Here is a 16,143-nt window from a genome sequence, read left to right on the forward strand (position 1 = left end):
TTTTCACATCCGCTGTCATGTTTTATCTTATTTTATTTCAAAAACTTACAAAAGGGGTTTTACGTTCCAAACGCTAAAGTGTTCTTAAATACGTGAAAATTCTCTCCTTATCTCAGCTGAAAAATCTTTGTTTTCCCTCTCTCGGGAAAGAAGCCATTTTGGCTTACTTTAATGACCCCTTTTATACCACATTTATCAAGATAAAGTGTATTTCATTGGTGTTTCATTGCATAATGTCTCGAAAAAAAGGATTTCAGAGAAAGGAATTTAAGCAAAAGGTTCAAATACAAAGCTGAACGAAAATGACGAGAGGAACAATCCTACACAAATCCAAATACATGTTATTTTTACAAGCATAACGCCTATAAGCATATGAAGGCTCAGATTTGCTGAATTCCTAACCATAACATAAGCATATAAGTCAGCTAAGGTGCTTTGAGAATTTACTGCTTATAAAAGATGTATACAATGCAGAAAATGGATCTATATTTTGTCTAAATAATGACATAATGACAAATAATTAGAAAAATTTAGAATATATCAATAATCATAAATATCAGTTGCGTGGGTGAAGTGTATCAAAATAGAAAATACCTAAAAAATCAACAATTAACTAAATAGTATACATTGAAAATAACAAAATAATTCGCCCTAAATACAAGTTCATCACAGTAGGTAAAAAGTTTAAGGAACTCTATGACTTATCTTTCATGAAATTATCTAGAAGTAGAAATGATCAAAAAGTGTACACAATATATTAGAAAGATATGATACTAAGTATTGAAAAATGTAGTACGATAATTCGTTACTTCGCCGGCTAACCCATGATCATTTATAAAGCTTTGACAGCTTTAACAACCTCCTCAGCCATTAGAGTTGCAGATTGAGGATTCTGACCACAAATTAATCGACCATCAACTGTGACATTCGTCGACCAAGGTGAACTCTCTACAAATTCACCTCCATTCTCGGACAGCTTTGTTTGTAATGGAAATGGCATGAATGGCATCAGTTGAACTTGATTCTCTTCCTCGTTTGTAAATGACGTCACTTTTCGTCCGGCAATCAAATATTGTCCGTTAGATAGTTTAGTGTTGACAATGCCTGCAAGAAACGATTTTACAGCATGTCGTCGTTGTCAAAGCAACAAAAATGAGTCTCTTAGCATCATATCAAGAATCTCCCTACGATATTAGCCTTTATTAAGGAAATTGGCCCTTTCATCTCGTTGAGGAGAGATTCATCTACATGACCCAAGGCCGAATCTCTTTATCAAAAATTCACACTTTTCTAAGATACTAATTTTGAGATTTGCCCTTTTGACAATGACCATGTGTTGTAGAAATCGTCAAACTTGAAACCTACATTTTTGGAGTGCAGACATTGTAATGTAACTGCGAGATCAAAGTTTATTATAATGATATTGACCACATTTTGGATCTTTTGAGAATTTAACAGGTACATGTTTATTTATACGTTAGAAAAGACGAAAGATTGAACCCCCCCCCCAAGTTGTCATAACTCAATCAATTATGATAGCTTGAGATAAAATCATGGTACAGAAAGACACGTTTATCTGTTGAAATTGAAGTGATAGAGACCTTTAGCATAAAACGCCGAATTGAAATAGGAAGTGAAGTAAATCTTAAAATCAAATTGCTAAATTTATCCGATTTTGTCTGATTTTATCTAAATTTGATAGCACGCAGACAAATTTAAAATGTAGCTAAAAGTTTTTGTAAAAAATTATGTTATAATTCTCGACGGATTAATGTCATTTAAAACTATTGTACTCTTCCTTTACCGTCTTCGTTCTAAAGACGACGTTAAAAAATAATTTTTATGTTGTCTTAAGATTTGAAAACGACTAATAATTACCCTATTAAAATTCACTATTCTCATGAGAAAATCGATATGAAAAAATAGAATCTAGCTGCGATCCAAAATTTAATCCCTAAGGGCTTTCTTTTTGTTTAATCCTGCCGTCCTAGATGCTTAAGGTAACTAATGAACATCTTACCGGCAGTACCATGACAAACAGCACACACAATTCCATTGTTCTCATAAACTTGAGCAGCAAGCTGATTAGTGGATTCCACGTCGGGAAGATCGTACATTGGCGCGTGACCACCTGAAAACAAAAAGTTTGAGATTTAAGATAGGCATTTCTTTCACGACAGTCTGATGGGCGCCCGGGTGGGGGGGGCACTCAAGGTAAACGACCTACTGTACGTGCGGCCCTTATGGATCCCTTTTCCAAGCTTCCCAAAATGAACTGTAAGGGTCGAAATGAGCAAAGATGAAAAAAGTGCACTCTAAGGGTGTAAAATTTTGAACCATATTTTGCCTGAAAATGCTCAAAATTCTTCAAGAAAGTGCACCGTAAGGGTCCGATTTCAAAGACCTTATTTTGGGCCGCACGTACGGTCGTTTTTGAATCCAGTGCCCCCTATTTATATTAGATATTGAGGTTTTTGCAAACAGGCATTTATTGTATTTATTTGGCAGAGGCGGATCTGGGATTTTTCTGAGGGGGTTCAAAAATCTCTTTTCAAAAAAAACATTTCGGAACAAACGTTTTGGGCGTAAATTTTGCACCAGCCCTGTTTGGGCGGTGTCACCTTTTTCCATTCAACATGGGGGACGTTAATGAGCGCCTGCACGTCTGCAGTTCCCATTACCTATGAACTCCAAACATAGGCCTCAGCGGGGGACCATTCAAAAAGTACGTTCGAAAATGGCAAATTTTTGACCCCCCCTCCCCCCTTGTACGCTTTATGTGTACCCCCTTCAACGTACGTACGCTTTTTAGTACACCCCCTAACCAAAGTCGAAACTTGTAACTCTTCTAACAGTAGAATATGTAGGTATCCAATCGTATTTATAACAAAGTCTCAAGAAATTAAAAGATTCTATAAGATGAACAAAAATACCAAAGGAGAAATGAAAAATAACAATCGCAAAAACCATTTTTTGATGTGAAAATATTGCGTTTTTCTCTCAAAAAAGACAGTTTAGGAAAAATTACGAGCGTACGTACTTCTCCTCAAGGACCCCCTCCCCCTCGTACGTACTTTTTGAATGGTCCCATGCGTTGAAAGGAGGGCGGTAGGCCAGTTTTTTTTTGACCCGGCTTGAACAGCCAGATGCTGAACGTGTAATAATCGTTTGTGGTGATATTCATATATACATTGGGAAATTCCCTAACTGCAATTGCGCACATCTAGTTTCTTCTTTTCAATCTTATCACACAAAACGTTCATAAAACGCAAATATAGTTAGTATTATATTTCTTTGGTTTAACCTTTTATTTTGATAAAACAGACACCCAGAGCATGCTCAGAACTGCTTGTTTGGTGTATATTCTTTTATATATTCATTGTTCTTGCAGAAAATGTTTTTGAGAAAGCCATAGATAAAAGAGCAAATAAATGGTTTTGAAGAAAAGTTTGAAGAAAAAATAAGACAATTTATCACACTTCAGTTTCATTTCGTGAATATTTAAAACATAGTAAAAAAGTTCCATAATTTATTCTTATAACCATTTTTTATGGAATTTCTTTGTAGCGAATTAATTGGCTGACAATCAAGCAAAAACTTTTCATGTTGAGTATGTTTACATTATAAAACCAGAAATGGATAATATTTTGAAAACAGTGATCAAGTTAAAAAATAAAGGAGATTATTTATATAATACGTATGTAAGGGAATACAATATTCTTAAGATGGAAAAATAAAAGATTGCCAAAAAGTGGAGTACACCATGAGTACTGATATATAATGTGTTTTATGTGCAAATAGACTCAAGAAATTCTAGCTGTCAAATTAGATGAATAATCTCATAAAAAAGAAATTTTTACATTGAAAGTAAAAAGTTTGATGTTTTTAAGCATTATTAAAGGTACTAACAGTAATCATCAACAATCTGTAGGAAAGCACTTTTTCAACTTTCACAATTGTATGGAGTGTTGTTTATAATTCTTTTGGTAGAGATTGTTGTAATATATCATTTCATGATTTTGGGGTGATTTTCCCAAAAAACTCAAGGAAAATGAAGGTTTGGCACTTTATCAGGAAAATTTGATAAATTAGAGGTCATTACAAAATGCTAATTGGGTGATTTTTTCCAAAAAATTGCAAAATGTCCACCTACAATTAAGCACAAGAGGGTAATTTTTTCAGAGGTCACCAATGTCTCTTTTTGTATAAAAGTACACCATATTTTCATATGATCACGTAAAAGTAATCTTAGTTTTGTTTTGCAAGTATAAAGTGGTATGAACTCTCTCTTATTATGACATGACGAAACCAAAAATATTTCCTCGCTTTACATTATCTTGAAGCATGCATGAAGGTTCACCTTTCCAGAAATTTCATTCTTCAACCAAATTCAATCAAATTGCTAAAAATGTTGTTCCCTAACCTTTCTTCCTGTCTCTGTTATATAACCTGATAACAGATTGTGTATTTTCTGGCCCAGTACGCTGAAGCTCTAAAGACGTGGGCGAAAATATACAATTTTGTTTTGTTTTTCTATAATAGTTTTCAAAAATAAAGCTAGCTAGCTTTTTTTCCATGTGAAATTCATCAATGTCCAATGATGGGAGAAGAATCTCTCGAAACGTAGCAATGTGAAATTCATCAATTTCCAATGATGGGAGAAGAATCTCTCGAAACGTATAGCCAATCGCAAATCTCGTGATCCATATGTAGCTAGGTAGATTTTCCCCGTGATATTCCCGATGCCCGATGATGGGAGAAGAGCCAAACGTAAATTCATGATTATATTCAAGACACGATAAACTTCCACCAAATATTCACAAATAAGTCCTTTCCCATAAATAAATTCCAAACTTCATTTATCAAGCAAAATTGATTTAAGTTTTGTTTTTGTTGGCATGAATGCTTTTCTTCTAAAGATAAACCAAAACAAAAATGTTTCCTCAGAATGAAAGTCTTTCTCTTTCGTCACTCTTCACCACATCAAACAAAAGCAGATAAAAATTCCATCACACAGAGTCTTTGTCAAAATCATCATACATTGATTGATATTGTTGTGTGATTCTCAAATTTACTGATTAAATTGAACCAAAAATGTCCTCAAAAAGATAAGTAATTGCCTGATTATTACTACTTTTCAGGACTTCAATTCCTTTCTTTAAAACACTGCATTGAACGCTTGCAGAGAAGTGAGGTCGTTTGCCGTACGAATGGCTACCCTTCAAATCATTTCAATATTTTGCCGGCGACGACATGCGACTTAAAGTTATTTTTGTAGGAGAATCTTTTACGCTCAAAACGGTCGGTCTCGTCTCGTATTTTCGAGAATTTCCTTGAACCACCTCAAATTTGCCATTTCACTGGATGCATTTTCTGAACCAGGTTCAAAATCAAAGATTTTCCTAGCACAGAACACAGCTAGATATTAATCCCGCAAAAAAAAGTCATAACAAAGATTTTTTACAGCGCGGAAAAGCTAGCTACGCCGTATACACATAACCTAAAGATTTTTTAGCGCGGAGAAAGCTAAGTTTGTCGCGCACACCACGGAAACGCACGCCACATGCATACAACCCCTGGTAAAATAATATCGAGATATGACCAAAAAGAAAAATCAGTTTCGATCAGAAAACTAGATTTCACTTGAAGAAAGGGTCTTTGTTTTTTTTTATGTACTAAAAGGGTTGGGGTGGTTCAGCTGAACCATTTGAACCCCCTCAGATCCGCCGCTGTTTGGGCTGTCCACAGGGCTGATTAAAAAGGAGATTGTGAAGTCAAAGCTTGGAAAATTCACGCTCTTTGAGGATCCATATAGTGAAAACCGACGAAAGTCTCTATAAAGTACTTGCATTTTGTAGTACTCTAACACAAAAATCGCAGATTTAAACCACGATAAAACGCTGGTAAATATAAAAAGAGAGGTTTCGGGATGGGTGGGTGGTAATCTTTCAATCAACACTTAATGAATTGAATTAAACAAACATTTTGACGAGAAAGATGCATAGTGTGCAGAGGGGTCTGAACCCCCCATTAATATTTCACCCCCCCCCCTATTTTTAAATTTTTTTGATCCCGCACCATTTACAGGGGTCCGAGCCCCCAGCATATAATTTGTACTCCCAGTATTGGGGAAGAATTTTGATGAATGAAATATATTTTTCAGTGTGAATTCGTACCAATAGTCAATGAACTTGAAAACACTAGCAAATAAACCGGTTTGTGTAATTTACGATGCGCGATCCAACGATTCACGATGCACGATGCACGATCCATGCATATATTATGTTAATTATTCTAATTATGCATTTACAGGTTTTAGTAATCACATAATTTTAATTCCTTCTTTTGTATTTCTGGAAAACCAATGTAAAGTATGCGTGTATATATTTTAACCTCGACAATCAAATCAAATCACAACATAAACTTTTTGCCCTGCTTTGAATTGAATGTCTTGTAACCTTTTTGCTTTTATCTAAAAAAAAAAAACGTTCTCCGATTAAACCAACAAATGAATTGGATTAGACAGGGTTATAAACAAAAATTACAATGTTTGTAAGTAGAAAGACGTTTTTTACTGAAGAGCGCGGTTCAACCACCTTTTTGAGAAAAGATCAAATTAATTCACCTGCTCATCAACAAGAAAAAGATGAAATAAATAAAAGCCCAGTTGCAATTCAGTTGTGAAGGGCTTTTATAAGAACTGCCAAGTAATAATGTAGCCATGATTCCTATTTACCTTATCACTTTTCTTACAAAATAATGAACGTAAAAAATGAGTTGTGTTTAATATAGATTTTTCGCGCCAAAACCTATCTATGACGTCAAGGCTTTTTCTTTCATTTTAACATTTTTTTTCTCGCTATCAATTTTGTTTTTTTCTACACAGAAGATATAGTTTTTATTTTATGATAAATTATTCCCCTCTTTTTTTTTTTTTTTTGTAGCTCGCAATGAAAACTTATTCGTGCTAATTAGAATAATTAACATAATATATGCATGGATCTTTGCATCGCGCCTCGTGTGAATCGTTGGATCGCGCATCGTAATTCCACAAAACCGCAAATAAAAGTAAACTATAATAGTAAACTAGGAAAAATAAGAAAATAAGAATTTTTTTTAACCAAAAATTACTATCCCCCCCTTTTTATTGACCCCCCCCCCCCTATAAGCTCAAACCCCCCATTTTAACTGGAAAATTTGCCCATCCCCCCTATAAAGCCTTCCTTGAAAACTCGGATCCCCCCCCTTAAAAAAGGGGGGGGGTTCATACTATGAGATGTCACAAAAATCGCTAGCATTTTGTAGTCGCTACACGTTTTTATTTTAATAAGAACTAACTATACCAGAACATAAACCTTCAATGGCCAAAATATCCAGAACAAGTTAAGAGTCTAAAACACCCTATTTCTTAGGAAAATGGACAAAACTACTCAAAAAATGGCGAAAATAAGAACTTGTTACAGAACATTTTCAGGCTTAGAGTTAAGTTAAGAACATCCGGAGGCTTCAGAAATGTTGGATGTTCTCATATAAAAACGTGTATTTTGTTGTATACTGTAGGAGTAAATATGTAATGTCAAACTTATTTTTTTGGTGACCCTGTGACCAGGGGAGAGACTAACGATATAATGATGCAAAAATAATTGTCCACCGCGCGCAGGGAGCAGCAAATTTACATTTCCGGGTAGACTTTATTTTAATATTTCTATTGTAATCTCTCTTACTATCAAAGTCGTTCAATCAATTTACTGAGAGGCGGACTCATAGTTAATAAGATTAATCTGATAAAAAATCTCAAATCTCCAAAAAAATCTCCAAAGAAAATGCGGGGTATTGAGACATAATCTCAAATTGATACAACTTTAAAATTCCAATGATTTTAATCCTATAAATTTGACAACTTTAACTTTCAGCAATTGTTATTCTCTGAAATGTTTATACTTCCTAGTCAGAAAAAAAGGGACAATGAAAACTCTCACAAAATAATGTCGTGAACAAAACAAAGGAGGACACCAAACTCGTTCCCGTGCTTCCAATAAATGACGTAATGGTAATGACGTCATGTTAGTAATAAGCGTGCGGGCATAGGTCACTATCGCTTTCTTAAGAAACAATAAATCAAACAACGTATCGAATTGACAGAGACTGGGCTCAAGTTGTCAAATCCCCCTCCTCTTCTTTTGCGGACCCTGCACCTCTATAAAAGAGCGTGGCATCCCTCCAACCAATCAACTATCATCACAAAGGAGAAGAAGAGAAGCCAACAAAAGTTATCCACAACTAGAAGCGACAAGATGGATTTGAAGATATTCCTTTTCGTGGCATTTTTCGTCGTGTTTACAGGTTAGTAATATTGAATAGGTTAGTCCTCTTAATTTCAATTTCTTTTTAGCATCTACACTACATCGAATCTGTCATTTGTCAATTCAAACAGTTCGACTCGAGTTAAAGAATACTGCCTGCATCGTTGTATTGAGCACACGTCTTTATATTGAGCACATGTCTTTGCTCCAAGTACTCTCCAAACTCCTTTTTCGTTTTTCTTTATAGATTATTTTACCTATAGTTTGCCATTCTTTACACTCTTATTCTTTTCACTTTTTTCTGTTCCCTCTTCCTGACGGTATAACCTAGAGGTTCTTTGCAGGAGGTTCTTTGCGGGAGGTAAGGAGCCTTTGGTGTTAGACTATTCGTTTGTGTCACCTAATGGGCTTTTCCAGAAAAGAATTTTACCCCCACTGTTGAGGATATTGATTTTTCAAAGTATCGAACCCACTGGATATCCTACTTTATTAGTAAAAAGGATATCGTATTCCTACTTTATTAGTAAGGAGGATATCGTATTTTTTACTTGAAAAGACACTTTACAACCTGGATATCTGCTTCCGTAGATATTTAACCTCCTGGATATCCACTTTTGAACAAAAATCGTTAACCCCCTGGATATCCGATATCCTCAACAGGGGGGGGGCCGAATCAAAGATAGAAAACAGAAGAATCAAGACAGGAAAATAGTTATTGTCTCTCATCCACAAAACATTCTTAATTCATAGAAAAATGTGAGGGATGCAAGATCCCCATTCTCAGCTCAGACCACAGCTCAGGGAAGAACTACATCGGCCAATATTTCAACTTCGATCGCAAACGCATAAGAGGTCTCCACGAAGGAGGTTCCAAAAAGTTCAGAGCGTACAATCTTCGCTCAGGGTTGATTGGTCGCGTCATTGTGTGGGGAAGTAAAAATGGAGGAAGCAAAGGAGATGCCCATGGAAGGTTCGATAATCGGAAAGTCGCGCCCAAACCTGGACAATGGCAACCTGGAGATTACCTCGTCCCCATGGATTGTTCAATCTGTGCTAAAGGTATTTTCGTTATTTTCACCATTCAGAGACTCGTACTATTGACATTACTATGAATTGTGTGATGTAAATATTATCTAATGATGCTGGTATGATACCCCACACTCTTTTCAACCTGAAGAAATTTAGAAATAGTTTGGGAGGCCATACAATACCGTTGCAAACACTTTAGTCAGTAAATTCATTCAACCTATAGAATATAGAAAACAAGAAAGCCTAAGCGGCGTAAAGGCCCAGCAGTGTTGGCACTTTCAGCAAAGTTTTCCGCTGCAGAATCGGCATACAACAGGAGCGAATTTTTTCAATGTATAGACTCGAGTCGGGCGAGCAATAAAGATTTAATTACTTTAAACTTTTTTCTACTAAGAAAGAAAGATTTGACCATATAAGTTGGAGGTAATAATTATATATGTTTTTTTTCTTACGCATGCGCACATTAGAAAGTCAGGTAGCTCGATTTTAGCCTGGGATCGTCAATTGGTAATTGCGCGCATAGGCCCCGACAAAGTCAAATTCTTTCGACCAGTTTTGTTTTAAAGGCCAATTGCGCTGCGCGCTGGGCCAATAATCTTCGTTCAAAGAACTTTTTCATTAAATCTTTGTGTTTCAGTTTCGAACACCACTTGTGAGATCAAAGTATTGGGCATCGCACATGGAACTTCGTCATACAGCGATGGTCGGTACTTCAACTTCAACCGAGCCAAAGTGAATGGACTTGGTGTAAATGGAGGGATGCAATTCGTTGCTTATAACCCACGTACTTCCGTCATTGGTAAGGCCCTTAGATATAGCTACTCTGGATTTCCAAAGCAGCTGCAGGTGAAGCAAAACAAAAAGCCATCTTTGCTGAAAGTAGGTCACAGTTCGGCGCCGGCAATTTGTTCAACCAAGCAAAAAAACTGAATAGCGCGAAGCGACGAGGCGAAAGATAGGCTTGATCGATCAAATTGCCGGAACCGAACTATGGTCTACCTATTAAAGATGGCGGAATATTTTGATTCAAATAGGGACGGAGTAGCTCCACTGACTTTTATATATTCCTGGACCAAGCTATATCCGCCATCTTTGATCGAAGTTTTTTTTGAAAGTTGGTACCCAAAAAGCCATTGCAGGGGGGGGGTCGGTAGTAAAATCTCAGACATAATGAGGTTTACTACGGTGGTGGTGTGACGAAAAATCGAAAAAAAAATTTACTACCCAGGGTAGATAAATACTAAAAAGGGTGGTATCTATGTGTTAAATGTTGAAAAAAGTTTAGTACCTGGGTAGTTAAAACTGGTAAAATTAGCAAAATACTTGTTTTAATTTTCTTGGATGATTTTTCTGAAAAAATCTGAAAACTTTTATAATTTGAAAAAAAATTCTGTTGGAAAGTTGTTTGCTGCAAACAAAAAATTCTCCAAATTTTTTGTCAATATAAAAAAGACTAATTCTAAGAGCAAAACATTAATTTTTGCACTAAGTGAAAAATGTGTCACAGAAATAATCATGGTGGTATGTAAAAATTCGTAAAAATCCTTTTACTTCTCATATATGTCTGAGATTTTACTATCGACCCCCCCCTGGCCATTGTAGTGTTCGAAACTTTGCCTAACGACAAACGGCGCTACATCATTAGTATACACAATTTCAAAAAAAACTCCGATCATAATATTTTTCTTGGACGGCATTGAGTAACTTGGTCCAGGGATATATAAAGGTCAGTGAGTAGCTCTATCTAGTGTTTTATATAAGATATCTGTGGAAAGACCATACGAGAATCACCCGTCAAAACAGATTGTTGTTAAAACAAGCATAGATTTTTTCTCCCATTCTTCATGCCTTTATTACCTAACCCATTTTCTAAGTCCTAATCATTTAAATGTTTTAAGTAATGGACAAAAGTAATGGACAAATTGGTAGGAGCATTATCTCTATATACAATAAGAATTTCATATTTTGTGTCTATCACGCTAGAAAATGATAGACCAGCTGCGATTTCGAATGGTTTGTCAGGGAGCTGATTTGAGTATGAAAGAAATATTCCGTGCAATCTTGAAACCAAAATCTCATTTTCTTTCGAAAAAGCAGTTTATAATAAGTCGTGGTTTTAATTATATGTTTAAAAAATTTATCTTTAATCAATAAAATTGAGAGAGAAAATTAGCACCATCTCCCGATAAAACCCCCGTCCGAAAAGAGATTTGATGTTCGACTTGAAGAAGCCCTTAAGGTAGAATTAGAGACTATCAACTATGCTAAAGGCTTTTGATGCGCAAGCTAAACCGGCGTTTACGATGACGGAAACCGTCTAGTGTTATCTATTAAAATTATTTTTGTAAAATCTATCACAGGAAGAGTTTACGTTTGGGGGCGAGCAAGTGGTGGCGGAATCGGGGACGCCCACGGGCAATTTCATTACAAAAACGTTCAACCGAGAGCCAATCAATGGAAAACGGGGGATGTTGTGATCCCTATCGACCAATCCATCTGCGTTCAACAGTGTCCACTGGATGTGTAATCTCAAGTGAACGAGCGTGGATCAAAAGAAGCAACTATTTCTATTTTCTCAGTTTTTTATTCTTGTATGAGTGCTTAGTTCCGTTTTGTCTTTGGAATTAGAAAATATTATTCAAGAAAAAAATCTCTTCCACTCATTTTGTTTGCGAGCATCTTTCATTCTGACTGCAAAAAAAATGATACAATTTCGGAAGAAATTGCTTGAAATACCTTTAAATAACGACAACTAAGCCAGGTAAAACTTTTCTCCGGAGAAAAATTGACGTCGGTTTTCTCTGGAGAAAACTTGGTAACTTGGGCAAAAATAAAAAAATGTAGTGTTTCCGGAAACCGGCCGGGTGAAAAAAATAAATTTTCTGACCCGGCCGCAGATCAAGTTTTGTCCGTTAGTATTTGATACATTAGTACTCAGAGCTTACTTCTTACTGTTTGTACATAAAAAATCTATCTTTAAAGTTCAATTTCATTGATCTTAAGTTATCAAAAATAGCACAAAAAAATTCTTTTCCAGCCGGCCGCATGAGAGCTTTTTTCCTTCACCCGCATTCCGGAAACATTACATTTTTTTATTTTCGCCTTGCCTAAATATTTCCTCACTTTCCTTGACTAATTTTTCCCTAAGTTTTAAAGTAGAGGCTGACCTGGAAAGAATACGATTTTGTATTGTTTGAAGTCCACATCGCTGGCAACTTGTGTATTCTCAATCAATGCTAGTGCTTCTTGATCCGCTAAAAGTTTCTTGCAACTTTGGTCATCTCCAAACATATCACCGCTGCCTGCGTCCTAAAAGAAATTATCAAATTATCCTAACAACAGGAAGAAATGTTTCATCTTGTTTTGGTTAACTCGAATCTAGGTCTGTTTCAAACAGTACTGCTCTTAGAAAATAAACGAAAATATCACCCCCCCCTACAATAGTCTCATTATTTATTAATTTGGCTAGTTGATAGGATTCATGCATCAGTTACATGATTCAATATTCAATTTACAGAGGAAATACACTATTTACCCTCAAAATTGGTTATATTTTTGTGATCTCTAATAGAATATTAAAGGGAAAGGAGCTAACCTCATTTTAGTCATCCCTTTTCAAAGGCAAAAAAGTTGACGACTTGGGCAATTTTAGGGGGTTTTAATTTGAGATTGTCCTCGAAAGTAAATTATTGGAAGCTATTTAATGCAATATGACGATCGATAGCAGTCGATAGAATTAGTAAATTTTGCTGGGTATTATTAATTTGGTGGATGTCAAGATTTGAATCACTAGTCAAAAAAGTTTGTCAGAAATACCGGGTGAGCCACAAAAAAGTTTCTCTCTTTCAAGTTAATTTTCTCGAAATCTAAATTTTAAAAGAACCATTCCTATTTCATTGGAAAGAAGAAAGATAAACTTAAATTTTGATGGGTCATTTATTAAATTCGATTCATTAGATCAAAAGTTATGCTCAATTGAATAAAAAAGTTACTTTCGGAAAGTACTTAAAAATCGACCTATCAAATTAAACAGAAGCATAATTAAATGATACATCAGTATTTTCGTTTCAGTCATTCAAAATGATAATTAGCTGTCTAAATGATCTTTTGTTATATAAAGGAAGGTTGAATTTCAATGAAAGGAAGAAAATTAGCCGAAAAAGCCCAAAAAATCTAGTAAAATTCATAAAAATACATCAAACATGGGTTTCGAGGTAGATCCAGCCTTACATAGACTTTATCCAGTCTAGAACCAAAAGATCGAGGCAAATTTCGATAAATAAAGTTAAATCAAATTGATTTTGATGAAGATTCTAAACCCTTTCGACCCTTCAGTTTCAAAATTTATATGTTTAGTTACTGAAAAATGCTCGTAACCATGTAAAGGCTTTTGCCGTTGTCAAATTTAAAATAAAAAGTCGGTTTTTAACGTTTTTTTCTTCTTTCCGATGAAATAGGAATGGTTCTTTCTTTTCAAATTTTTAGATTTCGAGAAAATTAGTTTCAAAGACTAAGTAATTTACAAAATAAAACATACATACCATCAGGCACTTTCCACCTTTGGGGCTGCAAGCTTCAATCTCAAAACCAGCATCTTTGAACACATAATAAGGATGTGCAACTTCTGGCAGATACCAACCTGTCTTTTTACCAGTGGTTCCTAAATCCTCGTGGTTGGAATAAATGAAAAGGACTTTGACCATTTTGTTTGTGTGTTTTGTTTTAAAATCTACAACAAATATATGGATATTGATTAAATAGGATCTTTTTAGGAAATTTTCTTTAGAATTAGGAAACACTTCGTGAATCTTTCGCCCTAAATTAGAAACATTTGCTACGTTATATCTCAAAATAGACCTTTTTCATTATGTCATGTTGAATTAAAAACGCCAACATCAAAACAATGATAAGATATGATAATTTTATAATAATTATGTAAGAATGTGCCAATGTTTTTAATGCTGGAGTTTTCAATTACTCAACCAGGTTTATACCATGATTTGCAAAGGTATCAATCAATATAGACCTTTAGGAGAACGCGAGGGTTAATTGAACCATAGTCCGTATAAAAAACTCTGGTCTGGAAGCTTATATATATTGTTTTAAAATTTCAAAGTTTTCAAATTTTGACCAAAGATGCATTTCAATTCAAATTTTCAAATGATTTCAAAAAAATTTTAAAATCATGATGACGTCATCATTCTTTAAGGATTTCAGTTTTTCGGCCGAAAATTGATGACCTCATCAAATTTCATTAAAAAAAATTTTTATTCTGAAAACATCAACATGACATGCATCTTTGGACAAAACTTACAGTAAAATAATTTTGATACTTAAATCCAAAATTTATTAGAATTTGAATTTTTATGAAATTTTTGCAAATTACGCAAAATTTCTTAATAGGAAAACATCGGCCTAGACTGAATAGTTGTTTTGGTGAACGCGACAGTCTTTTGAATAACTGATTACTCCACAGCAGTTACCTAGAGACAAATTTGTTATTTATGTTTTTATTGGCCGAGGGAAAGTAATGTCAGTGAAGTAAAGTTTGATATTATTTTGTATTAGAAAAATGGTTAAAAGCAGTCAAAACGCAACTTACCTTACCTCCTGAGTTTGTCTTTGTAATGCTAAAATATAACAAATCTTTGTCATGCTGTCTAATTACAAAAACCTCCAATCACTACTTATCTGCCAAAAAGTTTCACTTTAAATGCCGTGTTTTAAAACGGCCTGGCTGGTCATTAAAATACAAAGTTAAATCAAAACAAAAATGGTAGAGTAGAGCTTCGAGCGGAGCTGCGTAGTTGTATTTTAATGACCAGCCAGGTCATTCATTTGAGGGCTATGCATGTTAGCCTCCACTGATGCAAGTTACCCAATCTCAGGGTAAGTTGGTCTAATATCGACATCCCTCGTCTAATTCCGACACCCTTCTTTAGAGAAAGGAATAATATGAAAGCTTGAATAATCACTGATTGAAAAAGGATTATTCCTCTCTGACCACTAAGGCGGCCATCGAAAAATTGGTCTATTCGCGTCACGCTGCCCGCATCATATATTTTTTGCTGATTTTCCGGTGCGGAGACGCGGAAAAAAATCCGGGAAAAACAATTTATTCTTTTAAAGTATATATAGCTTTTTTCTCAATCTCTCTCTCAAATGAGTTACGACATGTCCAAAGAAAAAGTGAACCAGTTCCACTCACTTTCAAAATGTCAAACATAGCTGGAAAGTAAGCGCCTTGTAATGTAGATCAACGTGATAGGTGTTAGAAAAATTTAACTTGAGGCTATAAAAAGTTATAGCCCAAAAACCTGTATTTTGACGTCATGAACATATGATTAGGATTTACCCATATTACATAACATTACGTCATAAAACTAAAAATCTGAATATCTTGGGAACTAAAAGTCATATAAACGTCAAATTTTGACCACAAATAGATATTGATGTAATAAAATTTCTGAGTTAAAATTCTTTTGAAAAAAATGATGTGATGACGTCATTTTTTATAGCCAAAAATCCAAAATGGCTTACGTCATCATTTTTCAGGAGATTATGAAAATTTTACTTCTAGAGAATTACGATATATTTGTTCTGTCAAAATTTCATATTGATATCATTAATAGTTTATGAGTTATTTAAATTTTAAGTTTCGTGACATAATGTTACGTAATGTTTATGACGTCATAATACAAGGTTTTTGGGCTATATCTTCTTATAGCTTCAGGTTAAATTTTTTATCACCCATCACATCACATCGTGCACTGGTATATATAACTTGACTTTATCTTATTTCTATACTTAC

General features: G+C 34.8%; 2 protein-coding genes across 2 annotated transcripts; one reads left to right on the top strand and one right to left on the bottom strand.

The window, feature by feature from the left end:
• Positions 1–464: 464 nt before the first annotated feature.
• On the bottom strand, positions 465–14,062 carry LOC136797973 (uncharacterized). The gene is made up of 4 exons (XM_067054558.1): positions 13,874–14,062; positions 12,500–12,641; positions 2,021–2,131; positions 465–1,104 (listed from the first exon to the last, which is right to left on the bottom strand). Exons 1-4 carry the CDS (start codon positions 14,033–14,035, stop codon positions 833–835), a joined length of 687 nt encoding a protein of 228 aa, XP_066910659.1. The 5' UTR covers positions 14,036–14,062; the 3' UTR covers positions 465–832.
• On the top strand, positions 8,139–11,995 carry LOC136797972 (uncharacterized). The gene is made up of 4 exons (XM_067054557.1): positions 8,139–8,343; positions 9,054–9,362; positions 9,970–10,131; positions 11,693–11,995. Exons 1-4 carry the CDS (start codon positions 8,295–8,297, stop codon positions 11,857–11,859), a joined length of 687 nt encoding a protein of 228 aa, XP_066910658.1. The 5' UTR covers positions 8,139–8,294; the 3' UTR covers positions 11,860–11,995.
• Positions 14,063–16,143: the final 2,081 nt, after the last annotated feature.

Source organism: Clytia hemisphaerica, unplaced genomic scaffold, assembly GCF_902728285.1.
Source record: "Clytia hemisphaerica strain Z4C2 unplaced genomic scaffold, Clytia hemisphaerica genome assembly, whole genome shotgun sequence".
Lineage (NCBI taxonomy): Eukaryota > Metazoa > Cnidaria > Hydrozoa > Leptothecata > Clytiidae > Clytia > Clytia hemisphaerica.

Coding starts and splice junctions, on each gene's coding strand:
- LOC136797972 (XM_067054557.1), top strand. CDS start 8,295: ATGGATTTGAAGATATTCCTTTTCGTGGCATTTTTCGTCGTGTTTACA. Junction 8,344..9,053: donor ATTTTTCGTCGTGTTTACAG/GTTAGTAATATT, acceptor CTTAATTCATAG/AAAAATGTGAGGGATGCAAG. Junction 10,132..11,692: donor CCCACGTACTTCCGTCATTG/GTAAGGCCCTTA, acceptor AATCTATCACAG/GAAGAGTTTACGTTTGGGGG.
- LOC136797973 (XM_067054558.1), bottom strand. CDS start 14,035: ATGGTCAAAGTCCTTTTCATTTATTCCAACCACGAGGATTTAGGAACC. Junction 12,642..13,873: donor AAGGTGGAAAGTGCCTGATG/GTATGTATGTTT, acceptor AATTTCTTTTAG/GACGCAGGCAGCGGTGATAT. Junction 1,105..2,020: donor TGTTTGTCATGGTACTGCCG/GTAAGATGTTCA, acceptor CGTTTCTTGCAG/GCATTGTCAACACTAAACTA.